Source organism: Myxine glutinosa, chromosome 1 (genome assembly GCF_964187855.1).
Source record: "Myxine glutinosa chromosome 1, kmMyxGlut1.1, whole genome shotgun sequence".
Taxonomy (NCBI): domain Eukaryota; kingdom Metazoa; phylum Chordata; class Myxini; order Myxiniformes; family Myxinidae; genus Myxine; species Myxine glutinosa.
This window is the reverse complement of record NC_136261.1, coordinates 70,605,460-70,623,694: the sequence shown is the minus strand read 5'-3', so window position 1 is coordinate 70,623,694 and position 18,235 is coordinate 70,605,460. Positions and strand designations below refer to the sequence as shown.

The 18,235-nt window shown below is 44.7% G+C and overlaps 1 protein-coding gene across 1 annotated transcript in view; it reads right to left on the bottom strand.

Annotated features, from left to right (window-relative positions):
• The window catches only part of LOC144890950 (T-cell surface glycoprotein CD4-like), a 144,794-nt gene extending 138,678 nt beyond the window's left edge, over window positions 1-6,116 (bottom strand). The window contains exon 1 of the mRNA XM_078772837.1: window positions 5,929-6,116. Coding sequence (XP_078628963.1) covers window positions 5,929-5,986 — 58 coding nt within the window. The 5' untranslated portion in view covers window positions 5,987-6,116. The remainder of the gene's footprint in view (window positions 1-5,928) is intronic.
• Window positions 6,117-18,235: the final 12,119 nt, after the last annotated feature.

Genomic DNA, 18,235 nt, shown 5'->3' with positions numbered 1-18,235 from the left:
CCGCGCGCCTCACCACACGTTGTTTCAGAGGGGTATGCATCTTTGACCATTTCAGTGTCTTTTGGGTCTTCATGGTGTTTTGGGTCATCGGGGTCTTTTGGGTCTTCGGTGTTTTCAGGGGATTTTGAGTCTTAAGGGTATTTTGTTTCCTCTGGGTCGATAAGAGTCTTTGGGGATTTTGGTTATTTGGGGTATTTAAGGGTATTTTGGGTCTAAAGGGTCTTCAGGGGTCTTCAGGGTGTTTTGACTCTTCTGGGTATTTTGGTTATTTGGGGTATTTAAGGGTATTTTGGATCTAAAGGGTCTTTAAGGGTCTTCATGGTGTTTTGGGTCTTCAGGGCCATTTGGGTCTTCAGGGTCTTTTGGGTCTTTGGTGTCTTCAGAGGCTTTTGGGTCTTAAGGGTATTTTGGGTCTTTTGTGTCTTTTGGGTCTTAAGGGTCCTCAATTCTTTTTTGTCTTGGTCTTTAAGGGTCTTTGGGTCTTTTGGGTCTAGAGGGTATTTTGGGTCTTCGGGGTATTTTTGGTATTCGGGGTCTTTTGGGTCTTCAGGCTATTTTGGTCTTCAGGGTCCTTTGGGTCTTCAGGATGTTTTGGGTTTTCTGGGTGTTTTGGTCTTCGGGATGTTTTGGGTTTTCGTGGTGTTTTAGGTCTTCATGGTGTTTTGGGTCTTCGGGGTGTTTTGGGTCTTCAGGGTGTTTTGGGTCTTCGAGGTGCTTTGGGTCTTCGGGGTGTTTTTGGTCTTTGTGGTGTGTTGGGGTCTTCGGGGTGTTTTGGGTCTTTGGGGGTCTTCAGGGTATTTTGGGTCTTCAGGGGTCTTGGTGGTCTGAAGGGTCTTGGGGGAATTAAAGGGTCGTCAAAGGTCTGAGGGGTCTCAGCAGTCTTAACACAAACAGAAGGGTGGTATTTTTATTTGAAGAAGAAGAAGACGTTTTCGTCACATCTCAACATGGAAATATGGCGACATAACGATATACGTTTGTTCTCTTATAATAAGATTAATATTGTTTTGTAATAACATTGACAATATGAGCCTGGTGTTGGCTTAGCGGTTGGGGTGCAGGCTTGGGATCCTCGGATCCTGGGCTTGAATCTCGGTCGATCGCTGAATTAATGCTGTTACACTCGTGGGGTGGATTGTTTAATGATGGTACACTCATGGGGCTGGGCTTGCAATGACGAGAAGCTGTGATCGTTGGGGTGTACCTTATGTGAAATTCCGGGCTGGCTGTGAAACTAGATTTGCTCTTTTTTTTCTTTCTTCCCTTTCGACTTTATTTTTATTACTTTGTTAAAAGAAAAACAAAGATCTTCCTTATCGACCTTCTCCCTCCCACTGGAGCTCTACATAATTGAATAGAGAAAATAACCTTTGGAAAGAAAGAAAAAAGAGGAGATGGAGGAGGAAGAAGAGCGTGTCAAGTGGGTGGAAAAAGGGTGAAAACGAATGTAGGACGCGTGGTCCAAGTTTTGACGAGAAACTCGGCCTGTGTGAGCTTTTTGAGGCTTTGATTAATATCTTTGAGGGCTGCCTGTTGGAGGCACAGTTGGTGCCGGAGAGATTGGGGTGGAGGAGGATTTTCTTGGTGCACGTGGGATCATGAGGAAAATGTGGGAGAGGAAGCAGAAGCTTTTGCTCCTCGTCAAGTTTCGTCTGAGCCGGCCGGAGGCAAAGTGTGGCTTCAGGGTCTTGCAGAAACTGCCCTGGGCAAGTCGTTCATGGAGTTTGGGGACACCCACTGAGAAAGAGAAGAGAAGAGTGGAGTGGAGGCGCCACCCTCGGGACACGTGGTTGGGGCGAAGCAGCCAGGACGCCATCTGAAACAAGCCCGAATTCCCCTCCTCCCCGCCTTCCCTCCCCTCCCAGTTTTATTTTACCTTTTATTTTCTTTATATCCTGGCGAATATTTCTTTGTTATTTTGCTACCCTCTCCCTCCCCTTTGGGATTAGCTAGGGATATACCGGGTGGGTCGTCTAATTGTCTTGTCTGTTTTGTCTTGGCGCCAGTCTATCCTTTAATTTCTTGAACTTTACCGCTGCATATCAGCGGGATTTCTTTTCCTTACGATTTAGCTTTTCCTGGGTGTTGTACCGTGTTTTTTTCTTGATTCTGAGTAAAGGATTTGCATTTATTCCGCTGTTTTGAATTTGCATTGCATATCTTGATTGGCATAGTGTGTTGAATTTTTTTGTGGGGGGGGGGGGGGGGGGGTGTAAAATTGCGTCAGCATTTGGAAGGTAACTTCGTTCGGTCACTTCTGACTGCTCATACGGCGCGACCTGCCTATGGGGAACGTATTGGTCTCCCGAGCACATCGATTAGGATCCCCGGAGCAATAGGCAGTACCCCGAGCCCTTCACGCAGGGGCCAGGTTGTAACAACGCCAGGGGGGTTGACTCAGCCTGTCATCCTTCTGAGGTTGGCAAATTGAGTACCAGTTCACTGGTAATTCTCTGTGAGTAGCAAGAGGCGACTAACAGGTTTGGCGGCAGGAAGGGCATCCGACCATAAAACATTGCTTCAAAAAGGGGACCAAGGTGCCCGAAAAAAGGCCAACCCCTGCTCTGCGGTGAAGAATGGCCTCCAAAGGCAGTTCAATAACATTAACAATATGCGATTATTGTACACCGCTCCTTTCCTATGCCATCTCCAGGCATTGCAAATCGTCATTGACGGGCACCAAAGGGGGCTCGGCAGTGACGCACGCTGAAAGAGAGTACTCAGTTTTCACTCTGGTTTCTTTCTTGTTTGTTTGTTTTCTTGTTTGTTTGTCCGGGCGATATCTCAGCCATCCTTTGAGCTAGGAAGCTGAAATTTCGGCACAGTAGTGAGCAAGTCCTTTGTCAAATACGGTATTTTTTGTTTTTTGAATAATCAATTAATTGAGGAGTTATTTAATTATTAGCGTTTAATTAAGTACTTATTTAATTAATTAAATTTCATTTCTCTTCTGACCATTATTAACTCAGGCACCTTTTGAGTTAGGAAGCTGATATTTGGACATGCCAATGACCAGGTGATTTGGCTGCAAAGGATATTTTTGATTTATTAATTAATCAATTAATCGATTAATTATTTAATTATTCGATTAATGACAAAAAAATTTTTTTTTTAAGTTACAGATTCTGATGAAATAGTGGTAGTTTATGTGTTCTCTCACCAAATTGGTTAATAATTTAATTTTTTTATGATTATTATTTATTTATTTTCATTATTAATCATTTATTTATTTTCTTTCTCATTTGGCCAATATCTCAGGCACCTTTTGAGCTGGGAAGCTAATATTTGGACATGAGTGACCAAGTGATGTGGCTATCAAGGATATTTTTGATTTATTGATTAATCATTTCATCTATTAAGTATTTATTGATTAATCGATTAATTATTTATTGAGTAATCAATTAATTATTTAATTTTTTATAAATGACTTATTTAATTAAATTTCTAAAAGATACATCTTTGGATGAAGCACTTCTGGTTTAGTTATGCGATTAGCCAATTGATTATGAAAATATTTTGTGATAATCTTTTATTGATTTTAATTATACAATTAATCAATCAATTAGTGTACACCTCTCCCTCCCAATGCAGCCTCAATGAGCTGCACTGCGGCATTGCCGGGCGCCGGAGGCGCCCCGGCAATGCCGCGCTGCAGCATATTTAATTATTTGGCATGGGGCGGTGTACTTTGAATGTATGTGTACTTGTCATTAATTTTTTCATTAAAAGTGTCTTTGGAAAAATGCCACAGTAAATCTTCTTTGGAAATACACCACAATAAAGCTAATTTAACATTTATATACACTTCAACGTGCAACCCCATTGACGGCAATGGAGGGCAAACTCGCTCGGGGGGAGACAACCCCCTTGGGGAAGGGGGGGGGCAAATGAAGGCGTTACAACCTCATTGTGTAACCCTTCGTCATCCTGTCAAGTTTGGTTGAAATTGGATAGGTAATGACAGAATGTATTGGCGTCAAAAATTCATCAGACAGCATAAAGCAAATCTGTACAGATATGCAACATTATCACTTCACATGTAAAGAAAGGTGTTGAAAATCTTTTAATTAGAGGTTCAATGGAATTGTAATCATTCTTGGGCACTAGTACAGATCCATACATACGGTTTTGATGGTGGAGAAGATTAGGAGTTGTGTTCATCAGGCGATGTCCTGATAGAGAAAATGCAAGACACCTTTGAGGCAAGTGTGTGTACGTCTACTTCATCCTGTTAGCCCTCGACAAAGGAATGTTTGACTAACCATGGGGCAAGGAGAATTTCATCGCATAAGATTCCAATGAATTTGAGGGCCTTTTTCTCAGCAATATCAGGATGTGAAAGGTGTGAGGCAGGGGCATCACCCTGAAATGAATTACATACCTCAAGCTGTGGATGAAGGCTTTATACAGACTTGGCATTTAATATGGAATATTTTTTTGTGTGGGGGTGAACTTACTTTTCAAGATGTCTTAGAACCAAAAGTTCATTGGAATTATGTTGAAATTATTCTAGATTTTGTTAATGTGACCTTTAAAAGAAACAAAAACCACATTTGACATTTCGAAACAAATAAATTGATCCTTGAAAGTGATGTAAACTGATATTGAACTCAATTCATGGACAGTAATGTATTAAACTTCTGTACGTTTTCCAGAAGTATCTCTTTATTTTGCACATTAGCCAAAATTTTTTTAAACAAAAACAAAAGTTAAATTACGACTGGGATTACGGACAGTAAAATTACAGTTCAGTACTTCGTGTAACCCCCACGAGCATTCAGGAGAGCACGTATACGTTGAGGCATGCTGTTCACGAGATTTGCCAAGGTTTGGACAGGGATCGCTTGCCATGCAGTGACAATAGCCTGCTGCAATTCACGCACAGAGGTCGGCTGCTGGTCCAAGTGGTCGATTTGACGCGTTAATTCTGCCCACAAGTTCTCTATCGGATTCATATCCGGGGACATGGCAGGCTACTCCATATGCTCTACACCACGGCCAGCAAGAAAGTGTTGGATCATGCGAGCACGATGAGGCCGTGCATTGTCATCTTGGAAGACAAAGTTTCCTCGAAAGGCTGCACGAGCAAATGGAAGCAATGTTTCTTCCAGAATGACCCTGTACTTGAACTGGTTCAGGTTTCCATTCAGAACAACCAGGTCAGTTTTGCCCCCTGCATGAAAAGCAGCCCAAACGGTCACCCCACCTCCTCCAGCTTGGACTCTTGGCACTATACAATCTTTGTTGTAGGCTTCATGCACTTGTCTGCGCACTCGGACGCGGCCATCTTGACGATAGACCAGAAATCTAGACTTGTCACTGAATATCACGTGATTCCAGTGTCCTGGCTGCCATTGACGGTGCTCTCTGGCCCACTGCAATCGGCGCTGGCTGTGTTGTCTGGTCAGGCATGGCTTTCTCAGGGGACGTCTGGCATGATAGCCTGCTTGAACCAGTCGTTGATTGACTAACCTTCTGGAGCCAGAAAGCCGGAGCAACCCAATAAATTGGAACTTTGAAAGGAAGTCAAGATGTACAAGAGCAAAATAACAAGTGTCTGATGAGAACGAAAACAAGCAAGGATGAACCTCGAAGTGAGGATGATAATCGTTTTCATTCACATACTTTAAGAAACTGCAAAAAGATTCTCAGTGATTATAATCCAGGTTCGGCTGGTCCTTGTTCGGGTGTTTCAAGTTCTTCTTGAAGAACAATGCAGAAGTGGCCCATCAAAAGCATTGAGTGTGTTGAAGAACAATGACAAGTAAATAGCGAGATGGAACATACCGATCGGAACTGATACTTCTGAATTTATAAGAACATGAATTTGTCTGATAATGTGGATGAAATGAAATGAAATTGTACTTTTATATTCAGACTCGATGAAGGAGATTTTGTATTTTATCTGCAATAAGGAAATGTACTCACACGGAAGCAGAATGAAGAATGTGAGGAGGAGACCTTGAGGAATGTTGGAGTTTGACATGATGAGAATTTGTTAAAACCACCAGAGTTTCTGATCAATTATAATCGATCGTCTTTAACCTTCTGAAAGTATTTATTGGACTTCGAGCTTTTACTGATCCTGAAAAATGAACAACCAGCTCGTCTAGACTGGGAAGGGGAAGGGTGAAATATCTTTTTATGACACATCATGTTCCACAGGAAATGCATGTGAAGAGATGACATTGTGACACAGGATACACCTGGATGATTACACTTCCCTATTTTGAGAAATGTACAAACATGATCGACAAGATAAGAGCTTTGTGTACAAGGACAGACTGAAAATCATGATTTATTAAATGCTCTTTTCAGTTACTTTTGTATTTAAGTATCTCCAGAATACTTTTGTCTCAATCTGTTGGGACAAACATCTTCATGCGAATGAAAACATAATGGTATTCTGTTGCCTCATGTGGCATCTAATGCAGGACCGGTCTTTCATTGGTCTAAAAATCACAACAATAAAAGGATTAAAAAGTTGTTGAGAGGATGAAGGAGTGACAGTTTCGACAAGGCGACTGGTTATCTTTCATTAACGAATGGCCCTGAACCAAAGGCATAACTAATATACTTGTTTTGTTCTCTTGTCGTGTTTTGTCTTTGCGCTTCACACACTCATACAACAATTGAACTTTTACATGGGTTTATATTGTTGTGGTTCTAAGAACCAGCCCCAAATGTAATTGGAACCACCATGCAGGTCCCTCGGGTAGTTATTTCCATATCACAAGTCCAGAGTGGTCCTTTGTCTTTGCATAGCGGGTTGATTGTGACAATGCGGTGGTGACTGTTATGGAGGTTTTTCCCCCTTTTCATAGTAGTAGTATTAGTAGTAGTAGTAGTAGTAGTAGTAGTAGTAGTAGTAGTAGTAGTAGTAGTAGTAGTAGTAGTAGTAGTACTAGTAGTAGTTGTCGTAGCTCCGTATCATAAGCTGTGGGGCAGGTGCCAGATAATTTACATATTCCACCAAAACCCGGTTTGAATCACGTGCCAGAACAAAACCTTATGTTCTTTCAGAGAGAAACAGCAAGTGTGTGGGATTTCCCGGAATGAAAATATATATTCCAAGTGTTTGATCAGTTTTGTGATTTTGTCAAGGTCTGAACAGAGGGAAGAAGCTGCTGCCTGTCTACCTGGAGGATGGGGGATGTCTCGGCAGAGAGTGGAGTAATCAGCAAAGTGATGGAGTATTTCAAGGGAGTCAGACAGATCAGTGATGAAGATTAGGAATAGGATGGGGCCGAGAACGCTGCCTTGGTGCGTCCATCCATTATGGGGAGAATAGAAGCAGCATGTTCAAGGTAGAGCGACATTGACTGAATCCCAATTTGTGATCTAAGATGAGGCCGTTGGAGAAAAGTAAGGATTTTATATCAACTGTGATGATGGATTCCATGACCTTGCTGATGATTGGAAGTACACTAAAAGGTCTGTAGTTGAGGGGATCGGTTGTTGCACATTTTGCAATGCACTGATGTTGGTTGGTTTCCAGGCAGATGGAATAATGACCTCGGGTAAATGATAGGATGAAAAGGGGAGAGAGAGCAAGGGCAAAAGCAGCAGAGCAAGTTTTTAGTTTCAGTTCACTCCAATTGCAGAATCAGTTGAGGGTTGTCAGAAAGTTATCCACATTTTCAGGTGCAAAAGAGACAGAGCTCAGGAGCAGTCTGTTGTGATTAGATAGGGTGAGTACACAGGGCACGGGATTGGGAACACAAGATTTTGTGTTCTGACTTTCCTGAGAATGGACCCACTTATTATGGGTTTTATGGAATGATCCTCGGTTGTCTGCAGTCATATTTGCCTTCTCGGAGGAGAATGCAAGCTGTTTCAAGCAACTGCCTCACCATAAGGTTCAGTGTACCAAGGGGGGGGGGGGGGGGGGTGGGAGGGAGGGAAGGGGGGAAGATGGTAATGATAACGGAAGACAAGACGGGATTAATCTGTGCATAAGGGAGAGCAGGTTTCTGTCAAAGTATTCCCAGGCTGAGTTAATAGCAGTGGTGGTAAATGTAGGAGACCAGCCCTGAAGTACAATGTCTGGTTTCCGTCCTTGCCTGTTTGCCTGAGTGAACTGCCAGACTCGCCGGTGTCGAGGTTGTTCTCGAGACATGATGACCTTCGCAAACACATGGCCAAATAAACGAATTGGAGCAGAGCAAAAGCAAGAGATATTGCCGGGGAAGTGTTGGTCATAACCAAATCCAGAAGGGAGGATTTGCCATTGACAGAAATCTGGGTGGTAAATGTCACACCTTGAGTCAGTCCCATGGAGTCACAGAAGTCCTTTCCTGAAGTGCTGCAACTGGTGAGAGAGTTATCAACACACTACCAATTTGTATGGTGACAATTAAAATCACCACAGACAATCAAGAGGTGGGGGTGGAAGGAGGGGCTGTGGGGGTGGAAGGAGGTGCGACGCACTGTAGACAGAGATGACGCAGCATCCCTTGCTGCTGACGCAGAAAAAAATCGATTTTTATTTCAAACAAGATTCTGTGGTCTGATGAAACCAAGATTGAACTGTTTGGCTTCTGTCTGGCCACTCTGCTATAAAGCCCAGATCGGTGGAGTGTTGCAGTGATGGTTGTCCTTCTGGAAGTTTCTCCCATCTCCACACAGTATCTCTGGAGCTCAGCCAGAGTGACCATCGGGTTCTTGGTCACCTCTCTTTCCAAGGCCCTTTCCCCCTGATTGCTCAGTTTGGCCGGGCGGCCAGCTCTCAAAAGAGTCCGGGTTTTTCCAAACTTCTTCCATTTAAGAATTATGGAGGCCACTGTGCTCTTGGGAACCTTCAATGCATCAGAAATTTTTCTGTAGGCTTCCCCAGATCTGTGCCTCGACACAATCCTGTCTCTGAGCTCTGCAGGCAGTTCCTTCGACCTCATGGCTTGGTTTTTGCTCTGATATGCATTGTCAGCTGTGAAACCTTATATAGACAGGTGTGTGCCTTTCCAAATCATGTCCAATCAATTGAATTAACCACAGGAGGACTCCAATCAAGCTGTAGAAACATCTCAAAGATGATCAAGAGAAATGGGAGGGACCTGAGCTAAATTTCAAGTGTCATAGCAAAATGTCATAGCATTTTGACCTCCGCTTCCGGTCTTGCCGGCGAGGTTTCGTTTATTCGCAGCTGACCACGCTCTCCATCGAAATCGAAGTGAAGTGATTGTTCTCATTTGTATTTTCGTTATAACTGTATTTATTTTATGGTGTGAGTACGTATAGTGTGTCCCGAGGAAGATTTTCGGTGCAAATCTTTCATACCTGTATAGAAAATCGTGTTAATTCGTGTCGTGTCTTTTGAGGCCTTGTGCAGTGTCCAAACTTGAGGCTTTGTTTTTCTCTCAGCGGTCCATCGTTTGTGCACCAATAACTTTCGTTCTCTGTTTTTCCCAGTCTTTTCACCCCATAGCCTACTTCCTTGTTTAAAATCTCAACTAAAAAAAAAACAAAAAAACAAAAAAAACATTTCCTTCTCTGTTCTTATTCGTTGTTCTCATTTGTTTATTCATTCTGATTCGTTCGTTCGTTCTTCGACCACGTGTTTCTCCCCCATTTCCCCAGATAGTTTTCACTGTTAAACTTTAAAATGTTTACACTTTCCCCTCAAGTTCTGTATTCCGTCGTATATTATAACACCTTTTTCTTCTTCTTCGTCTTTAAAAGGTTGCTTTCGACTTGCTCACCAAATCTATTCATCCTAAAAAAAAATTCCATCTCTTACAGTTCCTCTTTTCTACATTCCCTAAACTCTCCTGCACTCCATCCTCCCTCCAGCGTCCTTAAACGTATTTTTGACTCGAAGGTCACAAGAAACTCATTTTGCAATAAATGTTCGTTTCCCATTAATCGTACACTTTCTAAAATCCAATCTCACCCCTCCCCTCCAAATCTTCCCCATAACCCCTCCCCTCCAAATCTTCCCCATCACCCCTCCCCTCCAAATCTTCCCCATCACCCATCCCTTTCAAATCTTCCCCCTTGCCCCTCCCCTCCAAATCCTCTCCATCACCCATCCCTTCAAATCTCCCCCCTTGCCCCTCCCCTCCAAATCTCCCCCATATCCCATCCCTTTCAAATCCCTCCCCTTGTCCCTTCCCTCTTAAACTCCCTCCTCGCTCCTCCCCTTCAAATCTCCCCACCCTCATTTCTTCTCAATTTCCCCCCTCTCACTCCCTCTCCTCAAAGCGTCCTCCCCGCTTCTTCCCCCTTCCAACTCTCACCTCCATCTCCCCCAACCTTCTGCCTCGCTTTTCCCCCACCTCAAATAACACCTCATTGTGCCTCACCCAATCACCATCAAACCTTTTGTCCACCCCATCCTTCCCTTTCTCCGAGCTATTCTGAAATCTCTGACACACCTTCAACATCTCTAGCTACCTCTTCCACCTCTTCCACATCTCACCCTACCCTTCCTCCCCCCTGTTCTGTATCCGATGCTCCCCATTCCTCTTCATTAATGGTATGGACCTCAAACATCCGGGGCCTTCGTTCAAACGTAACTGATCTCTCCATACAGGTTGCTTCTGACAAACCACACGTGATCTGCTTAACAGAAACTTTCCTCCTTCATGATGTCTCTGATTCCTTAGTATCTCTCCCGGGTTACTCCCTCCTCCGGTATGATAGACCTGAGCCTCGTCCTGGAGGTGGGGTTGCTATCTTTATCAAAAACTCTCTTCCTCACTCGCCCTGCACTGCACTCTCTCCACCTCACCCCCAGGAATACCTCTGGCTACGGCTTCCCCTTCGCTCCCACCTCTTGTTCATATGTGTGTTGTACCGTCCACCAAACAGTGATGACTCCATCTACATCTCGCTGTCTGATAATATGGACCAACTTCTATCTACTCATCCCATCTCTCTCTTCCTCACATGTGGTGATTTCAATTTATTGTCACCATGCCAGTTGGCTGGGTGTGGGTACCTCTCTCACCAGCCATGGCTCCTCAGCAAAGGACTTCTGCGACTTACTGGGACTGACACAATCTGTCAATTTCCCGACCCAGATCTCAGTCAACGGTGCATCTTCTCTTCTGGACTTGGTTATGACTAACTTCCCTGAAAATGTCTGCTGCTCTTCTTCTGCTTCAATCGGCTCAACTGATCATGTGCTTGTTAAAGTGGACATCTCTCTGACCATTCTCAGGGAGCCGGCTCAGCGTTGACGAGTCTGGAATTTCTCTCAGGCCAACTGGCACGGTCTTCAAGCAGCCATCAATCATCTGGACTGGTCTCCCATCTCTACTACCTCTGACATCAACTCATCCTGGGAATTCTTCCAAAGTAAATTGCTCTCTCTCATGCAAAGATTTATCCCATCTTGTCTTCAGTTGTCATACCCTTCCTCCTGTCCATGGTACACGGAATCTTGTGGTGAAGCTGTTGCCCAGAAACAACTTGCCTTCGTCTCCTGGAAAGCAAATCCAACGGAAGGAAATCTCATTTCTTTTCACAAGGCCCGAAACAAGTGTGTGTCCACCCTCAGGAGAGCCAGGAAACAATATCTCTCCGTTCTCAAGACCGAACTCTCTTATCTGTCTCCCTCTTCCAAATCCTGGTGGCGTCTGGTCAAATCTGTTTATGGTGTTTGTTCCCCCTCCATCCCCTCCCTTACTGTTACATATTTATGTGAATGTATGTGAATTACCATTCAGGTCTTTGCTTATCCATGTTTAGTAGATTAAGGGTTGTTGTGGTTGGAGGGTCAGGAGCCCTGCTGAAAAGTGGCCAGAAACGGAAGTGACCGGAAACGGAAGAGGAAGGGACACGAGGAAGAAAAGGGACGAGTATTCTTCTCTTTTCCTCGCCCCGCTCCGACGAAAGGTGGGATTGATTGAGCCGTGTGGAAAAGCGGCGTTCCCGAGCCCGTCTGGCGAGAGGAGTTACCGGGACGGATACCTGCCCGGTGGACGTCAAACTGTCGTGTGGCCGTGCACTGACCCAGCGTTTGGCACCATTCATGACACCGTCTAAAAAGATGCGTACGGGTCGCCCGATGGGGCCTAACACGCCTTGCAAGCGGCGTGGGGCTTTTGGCTGGCTTCCCCGTACCCGCTTCGCGTGGCCACGAGGGGCTGCAGCCGGGGTGTCGGGTACGATACCTGCCCGGTGGAAACACGTCCACCCGGGGTTCGTTCAACCGCCCGAGTGCGGCGACGCCGACCATCATCTTGGTCAGGAGGGACCCAGAGACATTGTGCGGGACCGAGACCAAAAGGGGGTCGTGAGTACTCACGGGGACACACACATATAAGATGGCCATCTTAATCATAGGGAATTGATTGTGGATGGGGAATTGTTGATGGTTGTTTATTGTTGATTGCTTGGGGAAAATCTCCGTGGTTGTATCATTGAAATTGTCTGGTATCATTACCATTGAAATATATCCTTGAACTTCAGTTGTCTCTTGGGTGGAATTCATATGGATTGCGTGGCGAAAGCGCATATATAATATAACTTTCTGGCGAAGTTCCTCTCACGGTCCGGGGGTCACCGAGACCAGGTATTCACCGAGGGGACCACGTAACACTTACCTCAAACGGCTACACAGCTGACTCCGCACGTGAAAAAGCTGAATGCCTCAACTCTGTGTTTGCCTCTAAATCTTGTGTCCCAAACCCATCCCTCTCTGTACCCCCCGTACCCAGTCGTACCCAGCTGCTCCTGGACTCCGTGTCCTTTCCTCCTGACAAGGTGGAAAAGTTTCTGTCAACCCTCGACTCTGATTCTGCAACTGGACCTGACAGCATCAGCCCACGGGTCCTAAAATCCTGTTCTTCCGCTCTTTCACTCCCTCTCTCTGTTCTCTTCACCCTCTATTTTGCTCAAGGTCAACTGCCATCTACTTGGAAATCAGCCAACATCACCGCTTTGCACAAAAAGGTGCAAAAACAGATCCTAGCAACTACAGACCAATCAGCCTTCTCCCAATTATCAGCAAAGTCATGGAATCCATCATTGCTTCGGATATGAAATCTTTCCTCTTCTCCAATGGCTTGATCTCTGATCATCAATTTGGTTTCGGACCAGGTCACTCTACTCTGGACATGCTGCTTCTGCTGTCTCAACAATGGATGGAGGTCCTCAATGCCAAACAGGAAATTAGAGCTGTCTCCCGCGACATATCACGTGCCTTCGATACGGTCTGGCACCCCGCTCTGCTCACAAAACACTCCTCCTTTGGTATCCATGGAAATCTCCATGCATGGCTGGCAGACTTCCTCTCTAGTCAAAGTCAACGTGTGGCCCTGAATGGGTTTCTCTAATCTCCTCTTCCTGTTCAGGCTGGAGTTCCCCTAGGCAGTGTTCTGGGCCCTGTGCTTTTTCTGGTCTTCATCAATGATCTCTCTGACTCTCTTGAAAATCCTCTCTATCTCTTTGCTGATGACTCCACTCTCTGCCGCTGCATTCCTCATCCCTCAGATCGGCAGTCTGCAGCCTCCTCACTCTCTGCAGACCTGGACAAAATCACAGACTGGGCAAACAAGTGGAACATGTCTTTCAATCCTGACAAATCTCACACTCTTACGATGTCTCTCCGAAAAGATCGACTGGACAACCCTCCCATCTACTTTCTGAATAATCCTCTCCAAGAAGTTCTGTCACTCAAGCTTTTGGGTCTCACTATCTGCCATGATCTTTCCTGGGAAAACCACATTTCCAAGGTGGCCTCCAAAGCCAGTCGCCGACTGGGCATCCTCCATCGTTCGAAGTCCTTCCTTGGCACACCTGAGCTCCTCACCACATACAAGGCTTTCATCCGCAGCTCAATGGAGTACTGCTCTCCCCTCTGGGCTGGTGCTCCTGCCTCAGACCTAGGTCGTCTTCACGCTGTTGAAACCAAACCGTTCAGAATCATTGGAATCTCTCGCGATGACGCTATCTCCGACGGCCTTTCACTTACTCACCACAGGCAGGTTGGTGGTCTTTCCGTCTTCGACCGACTCCTCTCCGGCCTTGCTCCCCCAGCTCTCTCTGGGCTCTGTCCCCCAAATATTCCTGCAGGTCACACAAGATCTGCCTGCAACCCTCTTATGGTTAAACTGCCAAAATCAAGACTCTCTGCTCACCTTCACTCCTTCATTCCTCTTTTCTCCCGCCTCTGGAACAAACTCCCTCACTCTCTTCAATCCCACTCCTCCCTCCAGGTCTTTAAAACGGCTGTTCACCACCATCTCTTATCTTCCCCAATCCAAAACCTTGATCTTTTCTACCCCTGCTAATTTCACCCAAAATCCACTTTTTTGAGGTGCCGACTTCTTTCCTGGAAGTCCTTGGTGTCCTTGCGTTTTATACCTATCCTGCCTCCCCCCAGGCCCTCTCCCTCCCACACATTTCCCGATGTCCCTGCTCTCAAATGTTGTGTTTGTGTGCTTCCTCCCCTTCTCTCCCCATCTTGTCGACCGCTCCCCTTTTTATATACTTTGTTTACTTGTTTGTTTGATATGTTTGTTTGATAAATGTTAGCTCTTTCACGAGCTTCGACTCTGTATACAAAAAAAAACAAGTGTCTGAATACTTATGTCAATGTGATATTTCAGTTTTTAAATTTTTTTTAATAAATTTGCAAAACTTTCTAAAATTCTGTTTTTTCTTTGTCATTATGGGGTATTGAGTGTATGTTGATGAGGGAAAAATGAATTTAAACGATTTCAGCACAAGGCTGCAACATAACAAAATGTGAAAAAAGTGAAGGGGTCTGAATACTTTCTGAATGTACTGTAATTTCGCAGGGCGAACACATCAAGGAGGCCGTCCAGATAATCTCTTCAGCTTCTTCTTTTTCTTTCTTCCTCCCGCGTGAAGATAAAAAATCCGCTGTTGAATTGAACGCCTCCATTAACGCTCGCTTTGGCTATTCGTGATTTCCCAGTCTTCACCGAGGGGAATCACAGGACAGTATATACAGGGTGTCCACATTGAAATGAAACAACTTTGAAACCTTGTCATTTTTTATTGAATAATGCAAACACATGAATATTCACACAGCACATCGTCAGCATGCTTGAGTTTCACTTTGTATATGGGTACATATCATTCGGGCACATTAGGGTACGTGAGAGTAAACATTCAACATGTGCACCATTTGTAGCACGGACTACGTCAAAACGGTACTCATTTTCCCTCTACACATTTTCTAATATCTCAGGGGTTATGGAGGCCACTGCCACTGTGATGTGCTCTTTCAGCTGAACAATGTTCTGCAACTGTGTGGTATACCTTGCTCTTCACATAACCCCACAAAAAGAAGAAATTGAGCGGGGTAAGGTCAGGTGATGTTGGTGGCTAGGAAATGGGTCCATCTCTACCCAGCCAGCGGTCTTGCACCCAGGTATCAAAGAAGGAGCGGACATCATGGGACGAGTGTGGAGGAGCCCCATCCTGCTGGAATATGAAGTTTGGTTGGCAGTCCTCTACCTGCAGTGCCACAAACAGCTGTCTAAGTACACATGGCCTGTCACAGATTTTTCTGCAAATAAAAATGGGCTGACAATCCTGTTACGCATAAGACAGCACCAAACGTTAACTTTTGGACTGTCTCTTTTGACCTCATGGATTACATGTGTACTCTCCGCTCCCCAGATGCGGCAATTGTGTTTGATGCGCCCATGTGTGAAATGTTGCTTCGTCGCAGAAAATGACCCGGTTCAGGTACTCAGGGTTGTTGTCCAGACTGTGGAGCCCCGTGCATCGCATAATTTCTCCTTTTGATATGGTCATCCACTCTTAGCTGCTGAACCATTTGAAGCTTATGTGGGTAGAGCTGCAGCTGCGTGCGCACGATTTTATGCACAGTTGAACGTGGAATTTGCAGTTCATTACTGGCACGACGGATGGACTTCATTGGGCTTTTGTGGAAGGCAGCACGTATGCGTTCAATATCCTCCTCTGATGTTCTGTGCTTTCCTCGACCATGTTGTTTTAGAACACTGCCAGTCTCCTCAAATTTCTTCATCCACACGAAGAGGTCTCTTTGGGTCAGTGGCTCGTTGTCAAACGTTTTACAGAATAGTCGTTTCACTGGGGCAGGTGACTTCAATTCGGCCGTCCATAACACACATTTCTCCTTTTCTTGTGGGGTCATCATAACGAAATCTGAAACACAAAATAATTTTTAAGCGTAGAAACTTGTATATATTTATGATGTGGTAACTGTCCAACTGTCCAACATTCCAAACTTGTACATAAAAAGTTATAAGGCTTCAAAAGCTGTTTCATTTCAATGTGGACACCACATACATATCTTCGAGGCAAGGGTGCCTGGAGGGCGTTCATAAAGTGAATTGGATGAAAATTGATGATTAATGACATTAACCTTTTGACCTCAAAAATAACAAGTGTCCTAATTGTGGCCTCATAGGTGTTTTACATATTTTGGATGCCATTGACCTTGACCTCTGACTAATTTTGAGCAGACTTTATACACATATATGATTTATTTTTTATTTTTTTTGTATACTGAATCGAGGCTCGTGAAAGAGCTAACATTTATTTCACAAACAAATCAACCAGACAAACAAAATATATAAAAAGAGGGAGCGGAAGACAAGATGGGGAGAGAAGGGGAAGCACACAAACACAACATTTGAGAGCAGGGAGATGTGTGGGAGGGAGAGGGCTTGGGGGGAGGAGGCGTGGGAAGGGGGGGGGGGGTGCGAGAAGTATAAAACACAAGGACACCAAGGACTTCCAGGACAGAAGTTGGTATTTCAAAAAAGGGGAATTGGGGTGAAATTAGCGGGGGTAGAAAACATCAAGATTTTGGATGGGGGAAGATAAGAGATGGTGGTGAACAGCTGTTTTAAAGACCTGGAGGGTGGAGTGGGATTGAAGAGAGTGAGGTAGTTTGTTCCAGAGGCGGGAGAAAAGAGGAATGAAGGAGTGATGGTGAGCAGAGAGTCTTGATTTTGGCAGTTTTACCATAAGAGGGTTGCAGGCAGATCTTGTGTAACCTGCAGGAATACTTGGACATGCATACACATAAGCTGTGTAAGTTTCAACCTGATGATTTTGAAAAGTTACTGAGGATTGACAACAATAAAATCACAAAAATATCCCATTTGATTATTATTATCAGGGTGAAATTGTTGATATGGGCACCATTTTCTCTGCCACGTGGGACTTTTCACGTTGACATGTGGGGACTTTTCCCTTTGCCACGTTGGACTTTTCCCTTTGCCACGTGGGACTTTTCCCTTTGCCACGTGGGAGTTTTCCCTTTGCCATGTGGGACTTTTCCCTTTGCCACGTTGGACTTTTCCCTTTGCCACGTGGGAGTTTTCCCTTTGCCACGTCAGACTTTTCAGTTTGAATCGTGGGGCTTTTCCCTTTGCCACGGTTGGCTTTTCTCTTTGCTGTACCACCCCCCCCCCCCCCCCCCACTTCCCCAAGTGGTGTTTCCTCCTTGAACAAATGCCACGTTAATGTGTATAAAGCACTTCTTGTGCCGTTTTCGTGAAAGCACCCCCGACCAGAACTAAAACTATGATAAACCACAAACACATTTGATTACCTTTTTAAACAGTCGCTAATGCTGTTTAAAACTAAACTGAAAGGGAGGAAATCCGGAATTTGTTCAGTTACCAATCAGTTAGCTAATGCTTGCAAAGCCAGCCATTCCTTCCTTATCAATGTTTTGAATGTCGTCTTTGCTTGAATGCTTAAGCCATACCTCCGATGTTTTTGAGGACCGATCCTTGATCTACGGTAATCTAAAACCCCCAGAGAAGAATGACCCTTCCTGCCACTCCCGTAGGGAACGGTTGTGCACAAGTAATAATAATTCATCGATGTACTGACAGTCCAGCTCATATTAGGAACAGCATGTAATTAAGAGACATGCTCACATGGGTCGATAATTAAAAGACCAAGGCTTCACTTCGACGAGGGTTCACCGTCCACATGTTTTTCGGTTTTATTAACGCACAGGTTGTAAACCTGGTGCGTTATAGCGTTTGCCTGGGAATTTCTGTCTCTCCAAAAGTGAAGCTAGTTTCTGTCGCTCATTTCTGTCGCTCAGATGTGTAAACAGTTTCTGTCGCTCAGATGTGTAAACATGACGTCATCAAATCTATATTTAGGCTAACCATGGGCTACCCCTTTGGCTGGTACGCGGCCGCTCGCTAGTACATAATGTGAATACATTTCGTGAAAAGTACATAATGTGAATACTAGTAGCAATTTTACAAAAACCATGGCATAATTTCAAATCTTGACCCGA